Source organism: Mandrillus leucophaeus, unplaced genomic scaffold, assembly GCF_000951045.1.
Source record: "Mandrillus leucophaeus isolate KB7577 unplaced genomic scaffold, Mleu.le_1.0 Scaffold724, whole genome shotgun sequence".
Classification (NCBI taxonomy): Eukaryota; Metazoa; Chordata; class Mammalia; order Primates; family Cercopithecidae; genus Mandrillus; species Mandrillus leucophaeus.
The window spans coordinates 205110-232118 of NW_012107853.1; the positions used below are offsets into that span (position 1 = coordinate 205110).

At 35.5% G+C, this 27009-nt stretch overlaps 1 protein-coding gene across 1 annotated transcript in view; it reads left to right on the top strand.

Moving 5' to 3' along the window:
* Positions 1-27009, top strand: part of ARHGAP32 (Rho GTPase activating protein 32) — a 222842-nt gene that overhangs the window by 57194 nt on the left and 138639 nt on the right. The window contains exons 3-4 of the mRNA XM_011965417.1: positions 4661-4752; positions 6022-6106. Of these exons, the coding sequence (XP_011820807.1) occupies positions 4661-4752; positions 6022-6106 (177 nt within the window). The remainder of the gene's footprint in view (positions 1-4660; positions 4753-6021; positions 6107-27009) is intronic.

The following is a 27009-nucleotide window of genomic DNA, read 5'->3' on the forward strand; positions in this document are numbered from 1 at the left end:
TGTTACTTCATTGTGGGTTTATTTTGCATTTTCTTGATGAATAATGGTACCGAGTAGCTTGATTATTGACTATAAGTATTCTGTTTTGTGAAATACCTGTTGAGATTTCTTTTTTCCCAGTTTAAAAATTGGATTATTAGTTATTTTGTTACAAGGAGTTCTTTATATATGTTGAGTATAAGTTCCTTGTTTGTAATTTTGATGCCATTGAATGTATTAATTTTTTTCTCTTCAGAGTTTTTTTTTTTTTGCTTCTTGTTACTTAGCTCAGATTTATTATTCTGTGTTTATTTTTAGAAGAATTATTATTTTCCATATTGAATTTCCATCCTGAATTAATTTTTGCATATTAAGAGAAGATGGAAGTTTTATTCTTAATTTTTGCGTACTTTTAAAAACTGCTGTTCCCGTTTATTGACAGTGCTGTTCTTTTGAATTGCGTTGGCTCCTTCGTCATAAATAAACTTTTACTGTATCCGTGTGGGCCTGTTTTGGACTGCATTATATTTCATTCACTTGTTTGTCCTTAACTCTGGTGGCACTTTGTCTTACTGAGTATTGCTTTTTAATAAGTCTTGAAATTAGAAGGTCTAAGTAAGGCCTCCAACTTCGAGGTTTATAATTAATGGAAAGCTATTAAATATCTTGGCATATTATGTCCTACAAATATGACTAGCTTTAACTTAATTAAAAAAAATTGAAGATAGAGAATATAAGATGAAAACAGTGTTACACACAATAATAACTACATACCCACCAAAATGTGAAATTATGTTCAATTCTTTTATCTTGTTAATTTTAAAACAAAGGTGAAGAAGTACCGATCAGAATGAAAAAAGTAAAAAGATTCAATAGTATTTGATGTTTGTGAGGTGGTCAGAAAGTAGGCACTCTTACGCATGCTTGGTAGCAGTGTGAATTAGATCAGGCCCTCTGGAAGATCATTGAGCAGTGTGCTTCAAACAGTAAGGGTAAAATATTTTTAATCATAAAATTAGAGCTATTAAAATGACTGTTAACTGTAGACTTTCATAGATAATAATGTCATCTAGGGGAATTAAAAATCAGAGATAAAATCATTATGTACTTTTCTAGGGTAGTTAACAATGCTCAGTTTCTTTGACTGTTTTCCTTGAAGGATGGTAAATTTTAGTGTTGTAATGGGGATTGTGGATGTCAAATGTTAGTAAAGTATGTACTCATGTTATTCCATTGGCTTCATGCTCAAGAAATTTACCCTCTTGATGAATGGAAAAGTCTTTCATTGGAGAACACTACATGGCAGTTTGCATTAAAAGATGAATAAAAATATAATGAAATGCTCCAGTATACTGTATACAGGATAAATCCTTTGAAAGATTAATGAAGGAAAGTATCAACATTTGGCAAAATTATCAGTATAGGATTAAATGGACTAGGTGGATTTGAATTGGATTTTGAGGATAAAGTTGTATAGGCAGGGATAATGAACATGCTGAATTATATAGTGTAAACAAGTAGGGAAGAGTGAGGAGATAAAAATTGTTATTGAATCCGTTAATTTCCTTAATCTTTTGGTCTAATTTTCTAGGATGCCAGTTAATCGTTAGAGATAGACACATAGAGCGTTTAAATGTAAATGGTGTGTGCTTTTCTGAACATAAGTTCAGTTGTCTTTTGAGGTCTTTTGAATGTTCTGTTGATGAATGGTGCTGTTACTGTGTTGATGATATTATAAACTCTATTTTGGAAGCATAATTAAGTGATAATTATAACATGAAAAAATAGGAAAAATTATTTTTATGAATGAATATCAGTTAATGAACTATTTTCTAAAAAAGAACTTCCTTAATCTTTGGTTTGGAGCAACAGAATAAATAACTCAAGTATGTGCTCTCAATAGAAATTTAAGGTAATTTATTTTATTTTTAAAATATGTAGATGAAAATATTAGTTCATCAGGTGATCGAATAATAGTACAGTATTTTCCTTTCAATTCCACTGGCTTCATCTTAAAAGAGTAAATGATAAAACCTTGTTATGTTAAAGTGTATTGTATTTGTTCATTCACAAAAATATACTGAGAGCCTAGGATATTCCTGGAACTTTTCTGTGCTGTAGGAAAATATTGCTGGACAGAACATACATGGTCACAGGCTAGTTGAACTATTGATTCAGACATATTTTCGTGAATCCTCTGAAGCTTTTTGGACCCTTGTTTGGTTCACTGGCCTAATTATTATCATTTTGTCTTTTTAGGCAGAGATTTTCCTGTCAGACCCTTTTGCGTAACCTGTGGATTTACCTTTGGGTCATGTTTCCATCTACAGCCCAGTCAGTTGTGGTTGCAGAGGTGTGTGGTACATGATGTTCCTCCCTCGTGCGGATCATAGGCTGGGCAGGTTTTCTTGTTTTCTCCTTAGATGTGTTTAGGAACAGTGGCCTCCCTAGCTAGCACATAGCTTGCTAACGTTTCAATTTCCAGTCTACCAATTACATCGTCTCCATTTATTAACTCAGTCTAGTGGATTCTTTTTTATTCTTTTATATTTTTAAGTCAATTTATGAACAATGCAGAATAGTGAAAAGCCACCTTATCAGAAATGTTAATAAGAATTTAAGCTTGGCAAACCTGTTATGTCAAGTAAATTTTGGTGCACAAACATCATAAAAGATGAAAGAGTATTGTCACACTTTCACTTTTTTTTTTTAAATGGCAAAACCAGATGATCCAGGTTGTTGCAGAATATTGCATGAAAAAGTACTTTCAGTTGAATGACCAATTGGAGAATACTGTATTTCCTTTTTTGTCCTTTGAAATATCTTGTTCACTCAGTTCTTAATACTTAATACTGTATTCATCTAGGATATTATAATTAGTCTGATGTATCATGTACGTGATTGTTTTGCCATCTTTATTAGAGTCTAGAGTGCTGTTGTCTCTTTGTACCCACCTTTTCATGTATCTATTCATTATAAGATATCTTTCTTTGTCAGTGTTTTTCTCTTTTCTATAAGTGAAAGAAAACGAAAACTATTGAATTAATGAATATGCTAAATGAAAGTGAAATGGACTAGAAAGATGGTGTCTCCAAGCTTTTTAAATACCTTCTTGAAAGATGAGGCGATTTGGGCAACACAGTATAAAAACTGGATGATAATTTATTTCACTACAGCACCAACTTTGTAGGACAGGGCTTTGCGAACTTTACCTTGTTGGGTGCCTGTTTTTGCAAATCAAGTTTTTTTGGAACATGGCTGTGTTTGGTCATTTACAAGTGGCTACTTTTACACTACAATAGCAGAATTGAATAGTGGCAAAGATAATGTGGCCCACAAACCTAAAGTATTTACCGGCTGGCTCTTTAAGAAAAAGTTTGTCAACTCTTTTTCTAGGATATTATCTCATTTTCCCTTTTTTAAAGTATACTTTTTATTTTAGTCTTAAATTTTTTTTTCTAATGTGATAGGGTATACTTGGATGCTGATCAGTACTGATGAAATAATACCTAGGATTATGAAGTAACTTTGTTTCAAGATAGAGGAAAGATAAGACAAGATATTATCTTATATTTATAAAAAGTTTCATTGAATCCATATGATAGCTGTGCAAGATGGAATGAGTTCTGTTTCATTACTAAAGAATATAATAATACTCTGTTTTCTTTGGGAGACCTATAAGAAGGAATAAAAATACATCTAAGAAGGCTTGATCATGAAATATCAACCCTTATAAATAGTTAAATTTGCTAAAAAACAAAAAACCCTCAAAAAGAAAAAATGAACCCAGCACGTTGTGATGACGTAACAAGGTTTCATTCTCATAAATTCATACATTGTTACCTCATATCTTTGAAAAGTCCTATTTAAAAAAAAAACAAACATGTATCTAAACTGTCTGGTTTTTTTTTTTTTTTCCTCGCAAGAAAACATTACAGAAGTTAAGGTTGTGATTCTCCGCCCAACTTACTTTAACTGCTTAACCCACATTATTCTCGCCTATTGAGTCATGTGGCATGGGCTATCATAATTCAGCTTAAGTTTTTTTAAATTATAAATCATAGGTATTATAGCACAAAATTTATTTTTAAGATAGATATTTGGAATTGACTTTTATTTTGTCCAGAGTGTTAAGAACTTTTTGATTTTTCATTTTTTTTTTTAAAATGATATACCTGATTGTGTCACTGAAGTGAAGAATTCACCACTGTGAAAACTATGATAGACTAAGGAGTAATTTGGAAGTATTTATATACATGTCATGTTCAGATTTTGGTGTGAGAAATACATGTTTTAATCTCTTAATTTCTATGTTTATATTAACATTTTAATGTTTATTATTTTAACCAAGGTTATTTTATTCCAGCAACTTTCAGGGGAAATTTTAATTCATATTGAGATATATAATAGCTGGTTTTGAAATCTGATTACAAAAGCATGAAGATTCTTATTCTCACAGAAAAATTTCCCTTATACATTAAAGCTGAATATTTAAATCAGGTGAATAATTTATATTCTTAATAATTAAAACTCAAGTAAGTCATAATTTTAAGATTATTAAACCAAGATATATTTTGTAGGTAAAAAGTCAGAAGAACTATTAACATAAATCATAACCTGCTTTTTAAAAAAGTATACTACTAAAGGAATAGTCATAAATATTTTGTCTTTATTTTTTAAGGCAAGAGGCGCAGATGTTCCTGAGATTCCTGGAGATCTTACTCTTAAGACGTGTGGCAGTACAGCCAGTATGAAGGTTAAGCATGTGAAAAAGTGAGTATAACTTTACAGTGGGTTCTAAATGAATTCCTATGAATGGAAATCAGTTCTTTAGTTCTCTTAAAACTTTTATTTAGACTTTTTACAAAAATATGCTGTTACTGTGCAATTGTTAATCCTTAAATTATGACTCAGCAGTGGAATAGGCCTACAGATTATCCACTCATCTAAAATATACTTTATTTTTGTTCTTGAAGCAACTTATGTCATTTTCTGTTATGTTACAGTTGTTTGATAGGTACAATCTAACCATGTCATTCTTGGTGCACTTAGTGCCTGCTCTCATTCATTCAGAAATACCAGCTTTATTGTCTGAGTTATGAGATTATTAGATTTCAGGTTTGCCTTTGAGGAGCATGAAGTAGATGCCAAGAGTTGACTATTAAGTGAAATACAGGTTGAGCATCCCTAATCTGAAGCTATGAAATCCAGAGTGCTCCAAAATGTGAAACTTTTTGAGTGCCAACATGGTAGCACAAATGGAAAATTTCACACCTGACCTTACGTGAGTGTTCGCAGTTAAAATTTTGTTTCATGCACAAAATTATTTAAAATATTGTATAACATTACCTTCAGGCTGTGTATAAAATGTATATGAAATATAAATGAATTTTTTGTGTAGACTTGGGTCCGAGCCCCAAGATATCCCATAGATACAAGCAAATATTCCAAAATCTGAAAAAATCTGAAATCCAAAATTCTTCTGGTCTCTGTGTCATTTCGAATAAGGGCTATTCATCCTGTACCTGAAGCTAATCAGTTTTAAACAGGAAAACCATCTTTTCACTTGGTAGAGTTAGATAGCCATGCTTCATGTGTAAGCAGAGGAAAGACAAGGATAAACATGTTCATTCTGCGTCCAGGTCCACCACTCCAGGACTGATGGGATGTGACAACATTCACAGGTAAAATCTGGTTTCGTACTTTGTGTTGGGAATGCTGCTCTGGTTAGAAGCTGGCTGTTCACAGTTTCCATAACATTTGCTGAAAATAACAGTGTTTCTTTGGACATTGATTTGGGTCAACAATAGGAGATACGGTGATGCTTTTTTTATTTTTGGTTTTGTTCTGTACACTAAATATAATACTCATCTGATTCAGTGTATTTTTAAGAGGATTTGTGTGGGTATGTGTGGCTCATGCGCATGTGCTTACTAAATATTTTTGCTTGCATGAGCTTTTAAATCCATTGTATTTTCCCCTTAAACTTAGTAATTTTTACTATTTCACTATCTTGTTTTTTATTTATTTCATGTGTTTCAGGTTACCCTTCACTAAAGGTCACTTTCCGAAGATGGCTGAATGTGCGCATTTCCATTATGAGAATGTTGAGTTCGGCAGCATACAGGTATATTGAAATATTTCTCACATCCTGATTTAAGATTTACATATCTACCTTTATGTCTATATGCTTATCTGTATATCTGCATCTAATAGATGACACTTTGAAGTAGTTTTTTTTAAATTGATGTCTGATTGGTTGAGGTAAAATCTTCTCTTCTGTTGACAAATACTTGATGTCACGTTGACATATAAAAGTAACCATCACGCTAACATGTATCAGTTAAGGAAAATCAGTCCTGTCCCCCTCTGTTTTCCTATATCATGTCCATATGTCCATGGCTTTGTGTAGTGACTTTCTATTCTGACCTTATGTAACCTTGTCTTAATTAATTGTTGTGCACTTTGATACTTGGTAGATTAAAGTGTTCTCACTTTATTCTTTTTCAGAAATGTTTTTACTGTTACTGCTTTTGCATTTACATACAAATTATTGAATCTAGCTTGACATCAAGCTACATACTTTGCTCTTATTATATCATTGGCAGCTTAATGTCCTTTGTACATTATATCTGTATTAATGTGAAAAAACTATTAAAAACTTAAAAAATAGCCAGATTGTGGTTATTTAAAAAATTATATTTTCCCAGGGGAACAGAAACCACTCTTTACATTGTCTTTTCAAAATAGGCTAATAGAAAAAAAAGTCTTGATTTCTACACACAACATGGAGAGGTAGTCCACTTCCTGTCCTTGCCCTGACCACCGTCTGTCCAGAAGAAGACTCATGAGACATGATTGATTTGTGTCACAGTGTGCTACTTTTTGTAATTTTATTTCATAAACAAGTGAGATGAATTTGATCTATAGGATTTATGAAAGTGAAGGACATTTCTATTCAAATAAATTGACAGTTTAAAATAGCACTAGAGATTTATAATGCTGTGACATCAAACAAAGGATATTTTGTTCCATTAGTGTGTATGTCCTTGGGACTGCAGTTATCATGATAAATTTCTTAGGTCAGGAAGAGCTGATTAAGAAAACAGTAATGAGTACATTTTTCATTTTGTGACTGTTAAGCATTTGATATATCTGTTTGAGTGATTTAGTTTACTCAGCTTGCAATTCAGCTAAACTATTTTCTACTTAATTTATTTTGCTTTTTTTTTTTATCTTTACAAGATTGAATGAGCTCTTTTGGAGGCGGTAAACATTGTAAGGAGTTTTAGCAAAGTGAAAAGAAATAGGACGCTAGAGATCTAAAACCAAAGAATATTTAAATGTTAACATTATATGAAAGGTTAGGAAATCTCTAAAGCATCTGATTTAAAATAAAAACAGAGCTATTATTGGTAAGCATTGTATAATGAAATAGAAAAAGCACTGGCCTTAGTTCACAAACATAGATTCTAATTTTCTTTTTGCTTCTTAGGAAGTTTATGACCTTGGGCAAGTAGCTTAGCCTCTTTGGTTTTATTTCCTTTATGAGGTGAATGAGGTTGTGCTAAATAGTATCATAGTTCTAAACTTTTATTATTTTATATTTAAAGAGTTTATAATGGCTGCATTGAGGATGTGGGTAGGGAATAGACAGTTGTTACTCAGCTGCGTTTGGCTCTCTTGAGATTTTGTTAAATGCCTGTTATTAGAGTCCAGTTCTCTTAATTGGAGGACTGTGTCTCATTTTTATGGGGAGAACACATTAGGGAGACTTTCTACCAATGAACAGACCTGTAATCTTCATTTTAGAGGGTCATACCATGTTTCACTTTCTCGATTGCACTTACTTCAACCCTGTAAAATCCCATTACTCAGGCAGAAGAGGGAAAAAAGATATGATACTAAGTCAGTGTGTGACCCTGCATATATGAGGTGTATGAGTGAGATGTTTGAGGATTGTATTGATTGACCACGAGGCCTCTGGAGTATGGAAGATAGGGGTGGTTCAGAGGAAACCAGCCCAGCTGCACCTTGCTGGGCCACACCAGAATCATCTTTCTCTGTTGACTGTGCTCTATTTGGCGCACCTTTCCTGCCAAGTTTTGTCCTGCCTCTGTTCTGTGTCTTTGGAGACTGGCCTCTACATACCACGTCTACCAGTTTTGCTTGCCTTCTGTTTCTGGATGAATTCAGCCCATGTCAGATACCATCAGGAGGAAAACATTAGTTTTCATTAACTAAGTTGTGTAGCAAAAGAACTGTAATAGTATCCTGACTTGACTTACATGCTTATGTTTTTTTTTAATCTTGGGTTGCTGTTCTCTCTTTGGCTAGTATAAGGTTTTACATTTTGATGGAGCTATTGAATGCCATTTAAAGAAAAAAACAGTAATATTAACCTCTAAACAATCCTGCGTTCTATCTGCTACAAGCAGTTAAAGTTCATATGTCTCAGTTCTTATTCTTTATCATTTTATAAACATCTTGCTTTTTACACAGGTAAATATTAGCACATTTGATTCTAAACATGTTTATGGAAAATGAATCCTTTATTTTCAATATAAGGTTGGCATATGTTCTGAAGAGAAAACAAGTAAGACAACTTAGTAAAATGTATCAATAATAGATCATCAGTTGTTCGCTGGGCAGCTCTAGTATAAATCAGTAGGTTGTTCATACTGTCACTCGGCCAACTTGGTTGTTGCTTTTCATATGTACCAATTCTGGAACATTCTGCAGTGACATACCTTCTCTTTTTTACTCTGATCTTAGAAATTTCTCTTTGATTTACAGATTTATTGTCTTTGTGTTTACAGCTCTTCCTTCTCTTCAGATCTGAAAGTTGGTAATTGCCATTGGCCATCATATCCTAGTATGACAGAGATGTTAACGTCTTCTACATTTTAAACATCCGGACAAAATAATCTTTAACTTTTGGGCTTTTAGTTCTGGAATGAAATAGTTATTATTATTTTTTTATTTATTTTTTATTTTTTTGAGACGGAGTCTCGCTCTGTCGCCCAGGCTGGAGTGCAGTGGCCGGATCTCAACTCACTGCAAGCTCCGCCTCCCGGGTTTACGCCATTCTCTTGCCTCAGCCTCCCGAGTAGCTGGGACTACAGGCGCCCGCCACCTCGCCCGGCTAGTTTTTTGTATTTTTTAGTAGAGACGGGGTTTCACTGTGTCAGCCAGGATGGTCTCGATCTCCTGACCTCGTGATCCGCCTGTCTCAGCCTCCCAAAGTGCAAGGATTACAGGCTTGAGCCACCGCGCCCGGCCAAAATAGTTATTTTTAATCCTATATGTTAGAAATTCCAATGATCAATTTTGTTTAGTCTGAAAGACACAGTTGCTTAAAAAACAATTTAGACGTAAGTCAGTACTTTTACTGGGTCAGTACTGTCATTACCATATAATGATATATAATGTACAAAGGACATTTTTATGATCTCTCCTTTGAATTCCAGCCTTGTATATCCAGCTGACTTCCCTGCATCTTCACTTGGATGCCTAATAACAGCACAATCATTGCAGGGTGTCCAGAACAGTCTTTCAGACCTGCTCTTTCTGCTGACTTCCCATCTTGGTAAATAGCAATTCTATCCTTTCAGTTCCTGAGGCCAGCCAAGAACCGTGGAGCATCTTGGACATCTCTCTTTCCGTCAGTCTTCACATCCAGTCCATCAGCAGGTTTTTTGGCTCCATCTTTAAAATAAATCCAGGATCTAACCATGCCCACCTGCTTCTCTGCTATCACCTTACACTAAAGCATTGTCTTTTGGGAGGATTATTTCAATAGACTTCTATAGTTGGCACAGCAGCAAGAATGATTCTTTTCAATGTAAGTCCAATCATGTCACTTTGTAAAAACTCTCCAGTTAGTGTTCATCTTACTCAGAGTAAAAGTCAGATTTCTTAAACTTTTCTACAAGGATTTACAGAATGTACCCTTACTTTTCCGACCTCATCTTTCTTCTCTTCCCCTTGAACAGGGTGATCCAGCCACAGTGGCCTCTTTTTTTGCTGCCAGTATGGGTACCCCCTTCTCAGGGCCTTGGTACTTTTTGTTTCCTCTACTTAAAGTGCTCCTTTAGGAGAGCCACACACCTTGCTGCCTCCTCTTTTAAAAGTACTTGCTCCAGTGCTGTCTTCCCAGACTGCACCTTCCTTACATAAGATTGCAACTCTAGTCAGCGGCTTTCCTCATCTCCCTCTCGTTTATTTCCCTCCATACCGCTTAACACCATTCGGCATGCTAAATATTTTATTATTTATTTTCTTCCCCTCAACATCTAGAACAGTGGTTGACACATTAAAAACTACTCAATGAATATTTGTTTAATGAATAATAGATGAATGAGATGAATGGATGCATGAGTTTATATTTGAAGAAGAGATACAATTGGTTTTAAAAATGCTGTTTTACTATTTTGTTTTTATTTATCATTTTAAATTTGTTCTTATATGATAATATATATTCCTTATGAGTGTTTATTTATTATAAAACAAATTATGTAACCATCCTGTTTAAGTCTCAGTTTGGTTCCTTCAGTTGTAATGTGTGGTATAGGACAGATATTATGCTGAGGAGAAAGGTGCTGGTGTGGTGTAGAATGGGTATGGCCAGCTGCTGCAGTTAGCCTGGGTCTTGCTTTCCTTATCTTCACACTGAAAAGGAAGTACGGTTACTAGATACACTAGAATACTAGGTGACAGCTAATGTTCCTTCAAGCTAAGAAATTGTAGATGAACTATGAGTTCTGATTCAGGTTGTGATAAGGTAAAGAGGAAAAGAGATATAACAGCACAGGGGAGGAGAAGTTGTATCATGCCATATTCTTATTTTAGTCTGCTTCCATAGAGCTTGAATAAACTATTAATATCTATAAAAATTAGTACAGATAATTGCTCATGTCATAGAAGTAGCTTGTTGAAACATCTTTATATTCCTGGGACACGTTATGCTGAGTTATATATATATATTTAAAAGTAAATTCCTTTTTTACACTCTACTAAGATTTTATAATTTCTGCATCTATGTTTATTGGTGGAGTTAACCTGTGTGCTATACTTGTCCCACTAGCCTAAGACTGGGGAATTTCTGCTCCCCTGTCCCATTCTCCACCCCTTTAAAATAAATGTATTGGAATATTTTGTGTAAACGGAATTACCTGTTCTTTGAAGGGTTAGTAGAATTTTCCTGTTAAAACCTTTTGAAACCGGTTCCCAATTGGGGACTTAATCTTTATCGTCTTTACTTACCATTTCAACTTATGATTTGATTATTGCTCATTAGGTTCTTTTGTATCTCCTTAGATCAATTTTTATCGTTTATATTTTCTTAAAAATTGTTCATTTAATGTAGCTTTTTAAATTCATGGATTATAAGTTGTACACAACATATTATTAAGTCTTGGTCTTGTCAAGGAACCAGCTTGTGGTTTTACTGATCAACCAAAGTGTTTTTTTCTTTACTTTTCATAACAATAATTTCTAAGTATAACTTTTCTTTTGTTTCTTGAATTGAAAGTTTAGTTTTTCTTATTTTTTTTTTTTCTAGAAAAGAGTTGAGAATAATGTGTATTGCCTACTAGGATTTGCTTCTCAAAAACTAGCTTTGTCATAAACCAACTTTGTCAAATATTAATATTACACTACATATACTACTTAATCTCTTCTTTAGAGAAATAGAATGTAACAGGTATTGTTAATAATTCATTTGTTTTTAGGTATTAATTTTTTAATAAGTGCATTTAAGTTTGGATGTTTTCCTGTGAATAGCACTTTGGCCAAATTCTACAGGTTTGATTCATAAATGTCGTATGTTTAGTTTAGAGAAATTTAAATTTCTAAAAAAAGATAAACAATTATTAGAAGGGGCTTTTTGTTTTGAGTAAAGCCACATGTAGTTTAAAATTCTGAAAATTTATTGTTATTGCACTTATTTTCCCTGTTGTATTATTCTGCAGTCCAAAAACAAAGATTAATTTACATTTTACAAAATATTTTTTAGTAAGCGGAGGGGGAAAGTCTCTTGTAGCAGGCAAAGAAATGACCGGTGTATTGAGTCTGATCAGTTTGAGGCAGCGCTGTTCCTGTTGTGCTTTGTGTTGTACCGCCATCTAGTGTGTAGGGTGGCAAAAGGATATGTTTGATTTATATTTTCTTTATCATCTGGTTATCTGAAGTTATCACTTGATGTGTTTCTTTTTATCCAATTTCATACAAAACATTAAGTTAAATTAACCTGAATGGTAGAGTTCAGGTTTTTGTATAAATAAGAAATAGGAAAAGTATGAATTTAATATCTGTGTCTTGAGCTTTCTATACACAAGCTGCCTGCAAGGGGCTTGAAAATGCTGTTGTGGCTTTCTATCATTGGATGCATTTCTGCCTTGATATTGGGAAATGTGGAAAAAAGTAGTAAAGTTTGACCTGAGTGTAGGAATATTGAGGGTTAATAACACAAACAATTTTAAAAGCCTGAAGTTCCATTTAAAATGAAGTAATCAGAATTGTAATAAAAATACAAGCCAGTATTTATTGAATATTTTGTGTGAGCCAGGCATTATATCAAGTACTGTTTACACATTGTCTCAATTATGCTCCACAACAATTTCAGGTACAGAAATTTAGCTGAAAAGAGCTTAAGAACTTACTCAAGTTCTACTGTTTTGCAGACTGTATTCGAATCAAGGCAGTCTGACACTAGAACCATTCTGCGTGTTCTTTTGTATTGCTAGAACAGAATAGACTGACTCAACTAATATTTTAACAAAAAGAAATAAACGATGATTCTGGAATATCTCGCATCTTTAATGTAGTTGAAGGTTAAAAAGTATGGTACATAATATTGCAGTGTAACCTTAAGTAATTTCCAGTGTGATCTTAAGTAAATTCTTAATGTCTCTGGTCGTCATTTTCCTCATTTGTAAAATACAAATAAATGTATCTATTCTAACTATATCACAAAGTGCTATGGGAATTAAGTGACATAATTGACATAAGTGACTTTTTTTTTTTTTTTTTTGAGGCGGAGTTTCACTCTTGTTGCCCAGGCTGGAGTGCAATGGCACGATCTCGGCTCACCGCAACCTCCGCCTCCCAGGTTCAAGCAATTCTCCTGCCTCAGCCTCCCTAGTAGCTGGGATTATAGGCATGTGCCACCAGGCCCAGCTAATTTTTGTATTTTTAGTAGAGACGGGGTTTCTCCATGTTGGTCAGGCTGGTCTCGAACTCCCGACCTCAGGTGATCCACCCGCCTCGGCCTCCCAAAGTGCTGGGATTACAGGCGTAAGCCACTGCGCCCGGCCTCATAAGTGACATTTTAAAGTGCTTTAGAGAAAGGCAAAAGCTCTAGGGAAGCACTTAGGTGAAGTCAAATAATCACCTTTAAAATGTGGAAAGTCATACTTGTCCTGATGACCCAAGGACAGTGTTGTCAGGATTGACGCAGTGGATACTGACTTCACCAGAGTACTTCCTATCAGTTAAGCTTTCATCATTAATAAAAATAAATTAATGAAACGGTTATCTCTCCCCATTTTGTTCAGACACTTGCAGTTTGAAAAATTGACTTGTACATATTTTCAGTTTAAAAAAATCTTACACAGAAGTACTATTACTACATGTGTAATCATTTGAAATAAAAGCCATACTAATTTTATTCTCACCCTGGCCACAAAGTTTAGTTTTCCTCAAAAGAAATAAAAATCTTAACCTTACTTTTCTGCATGTTCTGCAGTAATACTCCCTCTTATACAGGGAAATCATTGTCCTTTCAGGGGAGGATTTGAAATGAAATGTTCAGATAGTGAGTTACCAGTTCCACTGTCATCTAAGTACTGGATTTTCACTGTATCTCATTTGAGATTATTCAGTCCAAGAATCAGATGTGTAAAAGTGGTTGGACTGTGAAAAAATATATCTAGAGTGGAGTCAGTCATAATTTACAGGCAGCTTACTTATAGTATTGTTGAGTCTGAAACTGTGAAGAGTCTGAGATGTTTTCCTACTAGTAAGCTAACAAGTTGGCTTGCCACAATTACAGACACACTGCACACATCCTCACTCTCTTTCTCTTTCTCTGTCACCACCCTTTCCCCCAGCAGAAACCTGAAGTCTCTGGACCAGAAATCAAGCCCTTGTTTACTTGAAAAGTAACTTATGTTGGTTCCCTAGGCCCTAGTTCTCCATAAAGTGATGTGGTGACAACCAGAGATACCCTGTGTTTACAAGTGGGATTTGGTACCACAAGAGAACTCTGCACTTAGGAAACTTGAAGTTTATACAGGATAGCTGGCATTCCTGCCCATTCTCCTTTCTCAGGATGGAGAGAGAGAGACCTTTGCTCTGGAATGTAAACAAAATCTCTGGGAAAAAGAAGCAAAGATCTGTGTTTCACAAACACCCTGGAATGTAAACATGGCTTGGGGGAGAGAGAAAACCTTTATCTCTGGAGGGCTCCATCTTTAGGGTTACAGGGTTAAGTTCAGTCCCTTAGCCCAGGTGCCAGAGCTCCTTGCTTAGAAAGCCCCGACCATGCTGAAATGTAAAAATATGTATGAAGCAGTTTCCTGACAAATATATGTTCTTGAGTGAGAGCATCAGTAAGAAGAGGGGTGTGATTCTGCTGTTGTGTTATTTGGTCTCATTTTCCAGGTATTCTTCACAGTGAACTGATGGTGATTCTAGTGTTTAAAGATGAGCACATCAGTTGCTTTATCTGATACTCAGCTGAGAAAACAGTGCTCTATTCCAATTCTGGAAAGAAAAACTGTTAGGTCTGTTAAGATGCTTATAGGTCTCTAGCTTTTTCCTGGTAAATCTGAAGGGTAATTTTGCCTTTTATTGATTTTCACCTTATGTGCTGGAAATTAGAACTTACTTCACTTATTAACCATGTAAGATGTAATTCTACTATAGAATTATTCTTCCTCTTGGCATCCTGAACTCAGTAGTTTTAAAGTAGTGTTTTCAGTGTCAAGTATTAGGAGGTTGAAGGTAGGGTGGGTGGACCACCTAATATCATACAACAGAAATTATTTTTTGTGTCTCCACGTCTGCTACACAGGCTGTGAGGTGAAAGAAAACTTGTTTACAAACCCCATAGGTATGAGACAGTGAAACTGCAGCCATTACAGAACTACAAAAGATGAATAAAAGAAAAGAACTCTTTCATTTGCAATCTGTTGATTAGGCTTTGGTGAATGGTTTCTTCTGTGGGTGGTGGTATATTTTTACCCTGTTCTATGCTACTGATTTCCATTTTCCATATGGAGAAAGAACTTTTCTGAACATTTGAAGACTTGCTGAATAGAGTTGTATTTTTAAAGATCCTAACAACACTAATTGTAATTGGTTTCCATGGTGATAGAAAAGTGAGCTCAATACAGGAAAAATAACTCCAAAGATAGATTTGGAAGAAATTTAGAAATACGGGATTTGGAAATCCTGTTTGCCATTTCTAATAGATGAAGGACTGAAATATTATTAAATTGAAAGAAGTGAAAATTATTTAAATCACTGAGTTCATGTCATAAATTTCTACAGGCAAATATAGTTCAGTCCTTCATAGTGTATAGTCTTTGTACATATAGTTCACATACTGCATAAAATACGTTAATATTCAGACATGTGTATAGGGTGTATTAAAACCCACCGTTCACTTAGCGTAGTTTTATCGAATATCTTCTATGTGCTAGCCACCTATGTGAGTACCACTGATGAAGTAGATAATCTTTCCTTAGAGAAAACAAGTAATATACCAATAAATTCAAGAGAAGAACGGTGTTATAAATGTTGGAAGAGTGCTTATAGGTATTCAGGGGCGAGAGAGGTTATGTCCTGTGGCATTCAGAAGTCTTCACCTTTATTGAAGATTGAATAGAATTTGGATATGCAGAGATAATCCTTAGCAAAAAGAACAATGTTGGGGACATCACACTACCTATCTTCAAAATATGAGAAGGCCATTGTAACCTGAACAGAGTGCTGTTGGTATAAAAACAAACATGTAGCGTAATGGAACAGGATACAAAACCCAGAAAGAAACCCACATGTTTACAGCCAAATTTTTTGTATGAAGTTGCCAAAAACATACATTGACAAAGGATACACCCTCTTCAATAAATGTTGCTGGGAAAAGTGGATGTCCACATGTAGAAGAATGAAACTAGACCCTTATGTCTCATCATATAAAACAGTCAACCCAAGATGGATTCAGGACTTAAACGTAAGACCTGAATCTATAAAACTACTAGAAGAAAACAGAGGAAACACTTCTGGATATTGGTCTTGGCAAAGATTTTATGGCTAAGACCTAAGCACAGGCAACAGAAAGAAAAATAGACAAATGATATCGTATTAAACTAAGAACCTTTTGCACAGCAAGGAAACAATCGACAGTGTCTGAAGAGACAACTGGTAGAGTGGGAGGAAATATTTGTAAATGATATCCTACAAGGGAGTTATACAAGGAATTCAAACAACTCAATAGCAAAAACAAAAACAAAAACCAAAAAATAAAAAACACAAATCTCATTAAAAAGTGAGCAAAGGATAACAATAGAGTTTTCAAAGAAGATATACAAATGGCCAACAGATACATGAAAAATACTCAACATCACTAATCATCAGGGAAATGCAAATCAAAAACCACAATTAGTTATATTATCTTACTCCTGTTAGAACGGCTAGTTTTTAATAACAAAAAATAATAGATGCCAGTGAGTATGCAGAGAAAAGGGACCTCTTAAACACTGTTGTCAGGAATGTAAATGAGTACAGGCACTATTTGAAACAGTATGAAGATTTCTTAAAAAACTAAAAATAGAACTACCATATGATCCAACCGTTATACTACTGCATATGCATCTAAAGGAAAGTAAATCAGTGTATCAAATTGATACCCGCGTTCCCATGTTTATTGCAGCACTATTTACAATAACAAAGATATGAAATCAACCCACCTGTCTCTCCACAGACGAATGGTAACTATGTGTATATACATATACACACACCATACTCTCTCTATATATATGCAATCGCATACTCTTTGGCCACAAAAGAGAATGAAATTCTGTCATTTGCAGCAACATGGATGGAACTAAAGATCATCGTATGAAATGAAATAATCTAGCCACAGAAAGACAAATATTGTATATTCTCACATGTGGAATCTAAAACACTTGATCTAATAGAGGTAGAGAGTAGAATAACAGTCTGAGAAGGGGCAACATGATGAAGAAGTTTGATTAATGGGAATAGACATGCTGTTAGATAGAAGGTGTAAGTTATAATGTTCAATACCAGAGTAGGATGACTATAGTTAACAACCATGTATGTATATTTCAAAGTAGCTGAAAGAGAGATCTTGAAATGTTTCCAACACATAAAAATGGTAAATACTTAAGGTGATGGAAATCCCAAATACACTGATTTGATAATGACGCTTTCTGTGCTTGTAACAAAGTATCACATGTAACTCACACATATGTAAAATATTATGTATCAATTTCAAAACTGTACATTCAAAGACACTATCGAGAGTGAAAAGAATCCATTGAATGGGAATAATGCAAATCATATATCTGAAGCAAATTATATGTAGAACTACTACAACTCAACAACAAAATATCAACAACCCACTTCACAAATCAGCAAAGGGTTTGAGCAGATATTTTTCCAATTTTTCCAAAGAAGATATGGAGGTGATCAACAAACATATAAAAATATTGTAGTCTATTCATTATTGAAAGGTCACATTGAACTCAACTAGTGCTTTTGTAGAACTGCTTATTTCTCCTTTCAGTTCTGTCATGTTTGCTTTATATATTTTGGTGCTCTTTTGCTTCTAATTGTTTCTAATTGTTACATGTTCTTGATGAATTTTCTCATTTCATCAATATATAATGTTCATTTTTGTCTTAATGTCTATTTTGTCTGATATTAGTATAGCTACCCAGGTCTTTTTGCTTTTCATCTACATGGAATATAATTTTTCATCTTTTCATTTTCAACATATTTGTATCTTTGGATCTAAATTGAGTCTCTTGTAGAAAGCAAGTAGTTGGATTGTGTTTGTTTTTAATCCATTCTCCATCTCTGCCTTATGATTGTAGAGTTTACTCTATTTACATTTGTAGTAATTACTCTTAAGGAAGGACTTACACCATTTTGCTGTTTGTTTTCTATATGTCCTACAGTTTTTGCCCCTATTTTGGCTGTTACTGCCTTCTTTCTTATTTAATTGAATTAGTGACATGTTTTGATTCTCTTCTCATTTTTTCCTGTGTTCATTCTATATGGCTGTTTTCTTTATGGTTACCACAGTGATTACATAGAACATCTTAAAATTATAACAGTTTATTTTGAATTTATGCCAACTTAACTTCAATTCCATACGAAATCTCTTTTCTTTTTTATTTTGAAGCAGAGTTTTGCTCTTGTTGCCTAGGCTGGAGTGCAGTGGCATGATCTTGGCTCAGTGCAACCTCCGCCTCCCAGGTTCAAGCAATTCTCCTGCTTCAGCCTCCCAGGTAGCTGGGATTACAGGCATGTGCCACCACATCTGGCTAATCTGTTATATTTAGTAAAGACGGGGTTTCTCCATGTTGGTCAGGCTGGTGTTGAACTCCTGACCTCAGGTGATCCGCCTGCTGCGGCCTCTCAAAGTGCTAAGATTACAGGCGTGAGCCACTGCGCCTGGCCCAAAACCTCTACTTTTATACAACTCAATTGCCTCATAAAGTTATTGATGTCACAGATTACATCTTTATATATCATGTGCCCAATAACATATACATTTATGCATGAGTCTTTTAAATAACATAGAAAGCAAAAAGTGAGGTTCTAAACCAGAGTTTCAGTATTATTGGTGTGTGTTTGTCCATGTATTGACCTTAACTGGAGATCTTTCTGTTTTCATATGGCTTCAAGTTACTGTCTGGTGTCCTTTTATATCAATGTTAAGAACTTGGTTAGCCTTTCTTGTGGGGTAGGTCTAGTGTTGGTCAGCCCTTTCAGTTCTGTTTTTTGGGGGAAATTTGTGAATGTTTTAATTTCCCCTTTATTTTTGAAGGATAGTCTTGCTGGATATAGAATTGTTAGTTGACTAGGTTTTTCTTTCAGCAGTTTAAATATATCATCCCTCTACCTTTTGGCCTCAACATTTCAGCTGAGAAAAGAGCTTGTAATGTTTTTGAGGATCACTTATATGCGACCAATTGCTTCTTTTTTGCTGCCTTCAAGAACTTCTCTTTGACCTTGTCTTTTGAAAATTTTATTATAGTGTGTCTTGGTGTGGAACTCTTTGGATTTTGGATGTGCACATTTACGTCTTTCATCACATTTGGAATGATTTTGGCCATTATTGTTAAAAATAATATTTGCCCCATTCTCTCTTTTTCATTCTTAGATTTCCATAATGCAAGAGTTGGTCCACTTGATGGGTCTCATAGGTTTTTTAAAGCACTGATTAATTTTTTAAATTATTTTTTCTTTCTGTTCATTACATTTTATACTTTTACTTCTCTTATCTTTAAGGTGATGGATTCTTTCCTCTTCTTGCTCAAATTTGTTGCTGAGCTATCTAGTGAATTTTTGTTTTCTTTTTCAACTTTTATTTTAGATTCAGGGAGTACATGTACAAATGTATTTATTACCTGGATATATCATGTGATGTTGAGGTTTAGGGTCCAAATAATCCTATCATCCACGTACTGAGAATAACACCCAAAAGTTAGTTTTTAAATCTTTTCCCCACTGCCTCCCTCCCCTATCTAGTAGTCCCCAGTGTCTTTTGTTACCATCTTTATTTCCATAAGTACCTGATGTTTGGCTCCGACTTATAAGTGAGAGCATGTGATATTTAATTTTCTGCCGCCGTGTTAATTTGCTTAGGATAATAACCACTGGCTGCATTTATGTTGCTACAAAGGATGTGGTTTTTTCTTTTTTATGGCTGTGTAATATTCCGTGGTAGGTGTGTACCATATTTTCTTTATCCAGCTCACTTTTGATGGGCACCTATGTTGATTCCATGTCTTTGCTATTGTGAATAGTGCTGTGATGAACATGTGAGTTCATGTGTCTTTTTGGTAGAACAATTTGTTTTCTTTTGTATATATATCCAGTAGTGGGATTGCTGGGTCAAATGGTAGTTCTGTTTTAAGTTCTTTTAATCTCCAAACTGCTTTCCAAATGGCTGAACTAATTTACATTCCCAACAATAGTATATAAGCAATTCCTTTTCTCTGCAGCCTCACCAACATCTGTTGTTTTTTGTCTAGTCAGATTTTAACTTTAGTTACTGTACTTTTTGGCCCCAGACTTTGTTTTTTTTAATACTTTATAGCTTCTTATTAATATTCTTATTTGTTCATACATCCGTTTCTTGATTTCTCTTATTTCTTTGTCCATGGTTTCTTTGAACTTTTTGAATATGTTGTATACAGTTTATTTAGAATCAAGTCCTATATATAGACTTTTCAGGTACAGTTTTTGTTGATTTACTTATTTTTCCTCTGATGAATCCATGTTTCCTGTTTCTTTGTATACCTTGTGACTTGTGTGGCATACTGTACATTTGAATATTATAATGTAGTAACTATGGAAATTGGGCTCTCATCTGTCCTTGGAGTTTGATTTTTTTTTCATTGTTCATGGCTGCAGTTGTGTTTGTTCAGTGATTTTTTTTTTTCCAAACTGTTTTAGTGAAGACTATATTCCTTGTCATATGTATTCAGTAAAGTCTTTCTTCTTTTAGCTTGTGCTTAGGTAGTGTTTTGTTAGGGATTTTTTTTTTTTGAATGCCAGGAGTGGAAAATAAAAGTCAATGAAAAAACTTCTTTCTCCAGTCTTTATATGTTGTTTCTGTACTGGAATACTCACTCAGCACCTAGCGAGGCTGTTTACAGGTCTGCCTTAGTCTTCCCTTCATGTTACGCTTATCCTAGAGGTCAGCTAGAGGTGAAAACTTAGGGACTTCTTAGCTTTTTGTGAGTATGCGTCCTACCCTGTGCATGTGCATGCTTTTCAAAATACTTCCATATACCCAGCTACTTTTGAATGCTGTCATTTCCCAGAGATCCTCTCTACTCACCTTTCCCTCCTAGATTTTGGGTTGTCCATTTTATGTCTCAACTATAATTTTTTGCTCCGGATAGTTGTAGAGTTTTCATTTGCCTTACTGTATTTTTAAGCAAGGTTTAATGCTTTTCCTTCCTGAATGAGTTCCATGTTAGGTGAAATGTAGGTAAGCACCTTGCATCAGTTCTTCAGGTAGCCTCTAGAAAGGTTAGAAGAGACAAACAACAGTTTGTGAATAGGGTCTTTCTGTTCGTTCTTGGCCCAGTGAGGGTTGGCATCATCAAGACTACTGCTGAGCCAGAGAGTTTTGGGGTAAGCACAAGTAAAAATGCCACAAAGCTTTCCTATTTTGAAGTTGCTTTTTCCTTGATTCAGTGATCTCTTGGTTATTCTAAACCCTATAATGTTTTCTGGAGTACTGAGAAAGTTGACTCTCAGAGATTGTGCTTGGTTTTTGTGATTTTTGGAGGGACTGAAGCTTGGAGCCACCTACTTTACCATTTTATTGCCACCGTTTGGCCATCTTCTTTCTCTTTTAGTTTTTCTTCTTATCTCCTTGCTTTTCTATTTTTCTGAAGTGTTCTCTCTCCTTATGCCTTCCTCCCCATTTCTACTTAGAGAGATTAATTTTTATTTCTAGTCTTAATTTCTTTTAAAGTTATTGACATTTAAAATTTTTGTCCTCTTCCTTTTGGTTTGGAAACCAGAAAATAGAAAATATATATCATTTTTCTATTGTTTTTGTGGCTACAACTAAAATCATAACTCAAATACGTAATTTAAAGGCCAATTTTTTTCAATATCTCTAACTGATTCTGTCAAAGTATCAGCATTTAGAATATTTTAACTGTGATCACTCTTTTCTCCATGTTAGTGTTGTTCATGATGATAATTCTAACTTTTTATCTTTTGTAATTAAATGTTATTTTTATAAACAATTTGTTTAGATTTATAAACTTATTTCTTGCTCAATATTTCTACCTTATGTCTGAGTTTATTCTTTTAGAGTCCCTTTTCTTCTAAAGTACATATTTTAGAAAAATTTTTTGGTGAGGTTTTGTTGGTGGGAACTCTTCAGTTTTTGTTAGTCAGAAAATACTTTTTTTGGCTCTTATTTTTACATGATAGTTTAGGTACGAATAAAGTCTTGGTATATCTATTTTCTCAGAACTTAAGGATATTCTTAAACTGTTCCATCTGTTACTGTTGAGATGTTAGGTGTTTTATAGTTACTTAGATATTTCCTATTTCTGGAACTGTTTATTCCTTCCTGCAGTTCTCGGTTTTTATCTGGTACCATTTCTCTTTAGCCTGAAGAACTTGTTATAGTTTTTTTGTTGGACTAGTCTACTGGAGACAAATTCTTTCAGATTATTTTTATTTGTGAATGTTTTTTGTTGCTTAATTTCTGATGGTTATTTGCATGAATCATATTAATAGTATTGACAACATTTCTTTCAGCACTTAAAAGATGTTTTCTTTTTGTCTTCTCCTCTCTCTTGTTTCTGGTGAGAGGTCAGCTGTTATTTATACTTTTCCCCCATGAGTCATGTTTGTTTTTTCTTTATAGATTGAAAGGTTTTTTCTTTATCTTTCCTTTTCAAAATTATAATTATGATATGTTTAGTACTGATTTATTCATTTAGTTTGGGGTTCACTGAGTTTCTTGATTTTGAAGCTGATGTTTTCACATATTTTGGAAAGTTCTCATCTGGTATCTCCTAAGATATTCTGCTTCATTCTCTCTTATCTTCTTCTGGTACTCCAATTATATTTGTGGTTATCTGTTTGACATTCTCTTAGGGAGCTGAACTGTATTGTTATTTTTGTTCATTGTTTTTTTCTCTTAGTGATTCAATGTGGATACTTCTTATTGACCTGTTTTCAAGTTCACTGCTTCTTTCATTTACTGTTGCCAGTTTGCTGTTAATATCTGATATAAAAAAACATTTTTGGCATTTTCTATGGAATTTTTTTCGTAGTTTCAACCTCTGCTGGATTTCCCATATTTTCTTTTGACTACTCTAAGTACCACACATATGTGGAATCAAGTGTCTGTCTTTTTGTGATTGGTATATTTAACATTAGCACAGTGTTCATCCCTGTTGTAGCGTATGTCCGAATTTTTTTCTTTTTAAAGGCTGAGACTGAATAATATTTCATTTTGCATGTTGGTGTACATGTGTAAATGCGTGCACCACATTTTGATTATCCAGTCATCTGTTGATGGACATTTAATAATTCTCCTTTTAAGTTTTTTGAGGACCACCATTCTGTTTTCCATGGTGGCAGTACGAACACCACCAATAATGCACAAGGGTTTCAGTCACTCTAATTTGAAACCAGCACTTGTTGTTTTCTGTTTTTGGATGATAGATGTCCTTATGTGTGTGAAGTGGTATCTCATTGTAGTTTAGATTTGCATTGGCTGATGATTAGTGATTTTGAACATCTTTTTGTGTGCTTTCTGGTCATTTGTATATCTTCTTCGGAGAAATGTCTGTTCTCCAGTACTTTGCCCATTTTTAAATTGTTTTTGTTTTTGTTATTATTGTTAGGTGATGGGATAGGAGTTCTCTCATTTTGAACCTATGGGTCTCATTGCATGTGAGATTGGTGTCTTGAAGACAGCATACCAATGGGTCTTGGTTCTTTATCCAGTTTGCCACTGTGTGTCTTTTAATTGGGGCATTTAGCCCATTTACATTCAAGGTTGGTAGTGGTATGTGTGGATTTGATCCTGTCATCATGATGTTAGCTGGTTATTTTGCAGACTTGTTTATGTGGTTGCTTTATAGTATCATTGGTCTGCTTATTTCAGTGTGTTCTTGTAGCAGCTGGTAACAGTTTTTCCTTTCCATATTTAGTGCTTCCTTCAGAAGCTCTTGTAAGGCAGGTCTGGTGTTAACTAATTCCCTCAGCATTTGTTTGTCTGAAAAGGATCTTATTTCTCCTTTGTTTGTGAAGCTTAGTTTCACCAGATATGAAATTCTGTGTTGAAATTTTTTTTAAGAATGTTGAATATTGGCTCTCAATATCTTCTGGTTTGTAGGGTTTCTGCTGAGAGGTCTGTTGTTAGTCTGATGGGCTTCCCTTTGTAGATGACCAGACCTTTCTTTCTAGCTGCCTTTCACATTTTTTCTTTCATTTTGACCTTGGAGAATCTGATGATTATGTGTCTTGGGGATGATCTTCTTGTGAAGTATCTTACTTGAATTCTCTACATTTCCTGAATTTGAATGTTGGCTTCTCTAATTAGGTTGGGGAAGTTCTCATGGATGATACCCTGAAATATGTTTTCCAATTTGGTTCCATTCTGTTCATCTCTTTCAGGGGCACCAGGGTGGTTGTAGATTTGGTATCTTTTACACAGTCCCATATTTCTTGGAGGTTTTATTTATTCGTTTTCATTCTTTTTTCTCTATTCTTGTCTGTCTTATTTCAGAATGCCTGTCTTCAAGCTTTGAGATTCTTTCCTCTGCTTGGTCTGTTCTGCTATAAATACTTGTGATTGCTTTATAAAATTCTTGTAGTGTGTTTTTCAGCTCTATCAGGTTGGTTACATTATTTTCTATACTGGCTATTTTGTCTGTCAGCTTCTGCATTGTTTGTCATGGTTTTTAGCTTCCTTGGATTGGGTTTTAGTGTACTCCTGTAGTCCAGTGATCTTCATTCTTATACATATTCTGAATTCTGTTTCCATTTCAGGCCAGTTCAGGACCCTTACTGGAGAGATGATACATTCGTTTGGAGAATAGAAGGCATTCTGGCTTTTTGAGTTTTCAGGGTTCTTGTGCCGATTCTTTCTCATCTTTGTGGGCTTATCTACCTTCAGTCTTTTAGGTTGCTGGCCTTTGGATGTTTTTTTCTCCCTTTTATCCTATTTGATGACCTTTAGGGTTTGATTGTGTTATAAAGGGGATTCAGCGGATTGGCTTCATTTCTGGAAGTTTTTTGGGGGGCCAGTGCTCTGCTCCCAACTGTATTGCACCCAGACTTTGTCCTTTGTCTCCTTGAGGTTAGTTAGGAATTTACTGTGTCAGTGGAGGCCAAAGTGCTCGTGGACTGCTGGTCACTACACTCCAATGGGTGGTGACAGTCAAAGCATTTCATAGTGTGGTGATAGCAGGGTCCATCCTTGTAGCAGCAGCTGCAACAGAGTGCTAGTGGATGCCAGCGTGCTTGCCTTCCTGTGGGCGTTCACCACAGTGGCAGAGGCAGCACAGCTGTGGGGTGCGTGGAGACCCCTTGTTGGTTACTTTGCACACAGTTATGCTGGAGGTGGTGTTGGCTTGGGAGCTGGTGGGTGCAGCTCTGGGTGCCTTCTCTGTGCCCCATAGCAGAAGTGGTTGCTCAGGTGGGAGAGGATTCACTGTTCTCTGTGCAGTGTTAGTATAAGGGCAGAGTACAGGCAGGGTTGGGGTTGGCTGGTTCTGCCCGCCAAGGCTCCATCTACAGTGGTGGTCGGCAGGTGGAGGTAGGGTGGATTGCACTCTTGTTCACTGGTGGAGAAAGGAAAGCAAAACCTGCCCACACTGACATATACCAGCAAAGTGATGTGGGGAGTTGCCATGGCTTCAGGGGAGGCTGACATATGGGGAGGGAGTGTGGGCTCATGCATGGTCATAGGTGCCACCCCACTGCAGCTCTCCACGGGTCAGGCATGGTCCACCAGTGCAGAAGCTATGATACAGCTCCCAGGACATGCGAGGCTGGCCTGCAAACATGTGTGGCCAGGCTGGGTCCTTGGGAGAGGCCAGCACACCAAGGGATGGTCAAATTGGACCAGCCCCATCTGATGGGCAAGACTGTCTTGCAGAGATCAGGTCTAGCAGTTCCCCTTGAACTGAAGTCACCTGTGGTTGCAAGTTGAGCCTAGGAGCATAGCCACTCCTACATGTGCTCTGCTATGGATGCTCCTGCATCAAACCTTCTGGGCTCCACATCAGCTGGCTTGCTGCCCCTACCACTTCTCTAAGAAGCTCTCCCTGCCAATTCAGTGTCCATGGTGGTTGAGGGGGGGGTCTCTTCCTGCCAGGGTTTCAGAGGCCTGTGGCAAGTGCAGGTTGCTCCTTACCAGTTCAACTCACCTGCTCCCCTGGAGCTGTTAGGATCCAGGAATGAGTCCTGGTGCAGTGCACAGTAGGGCCATGCAGGATTCCCAGCTTTCTCCCTCTTCAGCCCAGCTTCTGTGTCTTCTCTGTGTACACTCTTGATGCCTTGCCTCTGAAGATTTATTAGAAGCACACCAGTCATCTCAGTCTCTCGGTGGGAGCTCTTTCACCTGGCTGCATCTAGTCAGCCATCTTGCTCTCCCCCACCACTTATAATTGTTGTATCTTCTTTGTGTATTGAACCTTCTATTAATATATAATATTCTTTTTTGTCTCTAAACTTTTAGGTTTAATGTCTGTTTTATTTATTTTTAGTGTAGTCATCTCCACTCTCTTTTGGTTTCAATTTGCATAGAATATCTTTTTCCATCCTTCCACTTTCCATCTATTTGTGTATTTGGGTCTAAAGTGTATCTCTGATAGCCACCGTATATAGTAATGCATCACTTAACAGGGTTATTTTCTGAGGGATATATTATTAGGTGATTTTGTAATTGTGAATGTCTTTAAAATGTACTTAGAGAAGGTATAGCCTACTATATACCCAAGCTATCTGGTATAGCCTATTGCTTCTAGGCTACAAACCTGTTCAGAATGTTACTCTACTGAATACTATAGGCAGTTGTAACACAATGGTAAGCATCTGTGTATCCAAACATGTCTAAACATGGAAAAGATATAGTAAGAATGTGGTTTTGTAATCTTATGGGTCCACTGTGATATATGCGGTTTGTCATTGACCAAAATGCTGTTATGGTGGCACATCACTGTAATTGAATTATGTTACTTTGTTATTCTGCCAATCTCTGTCTTTGATTATACA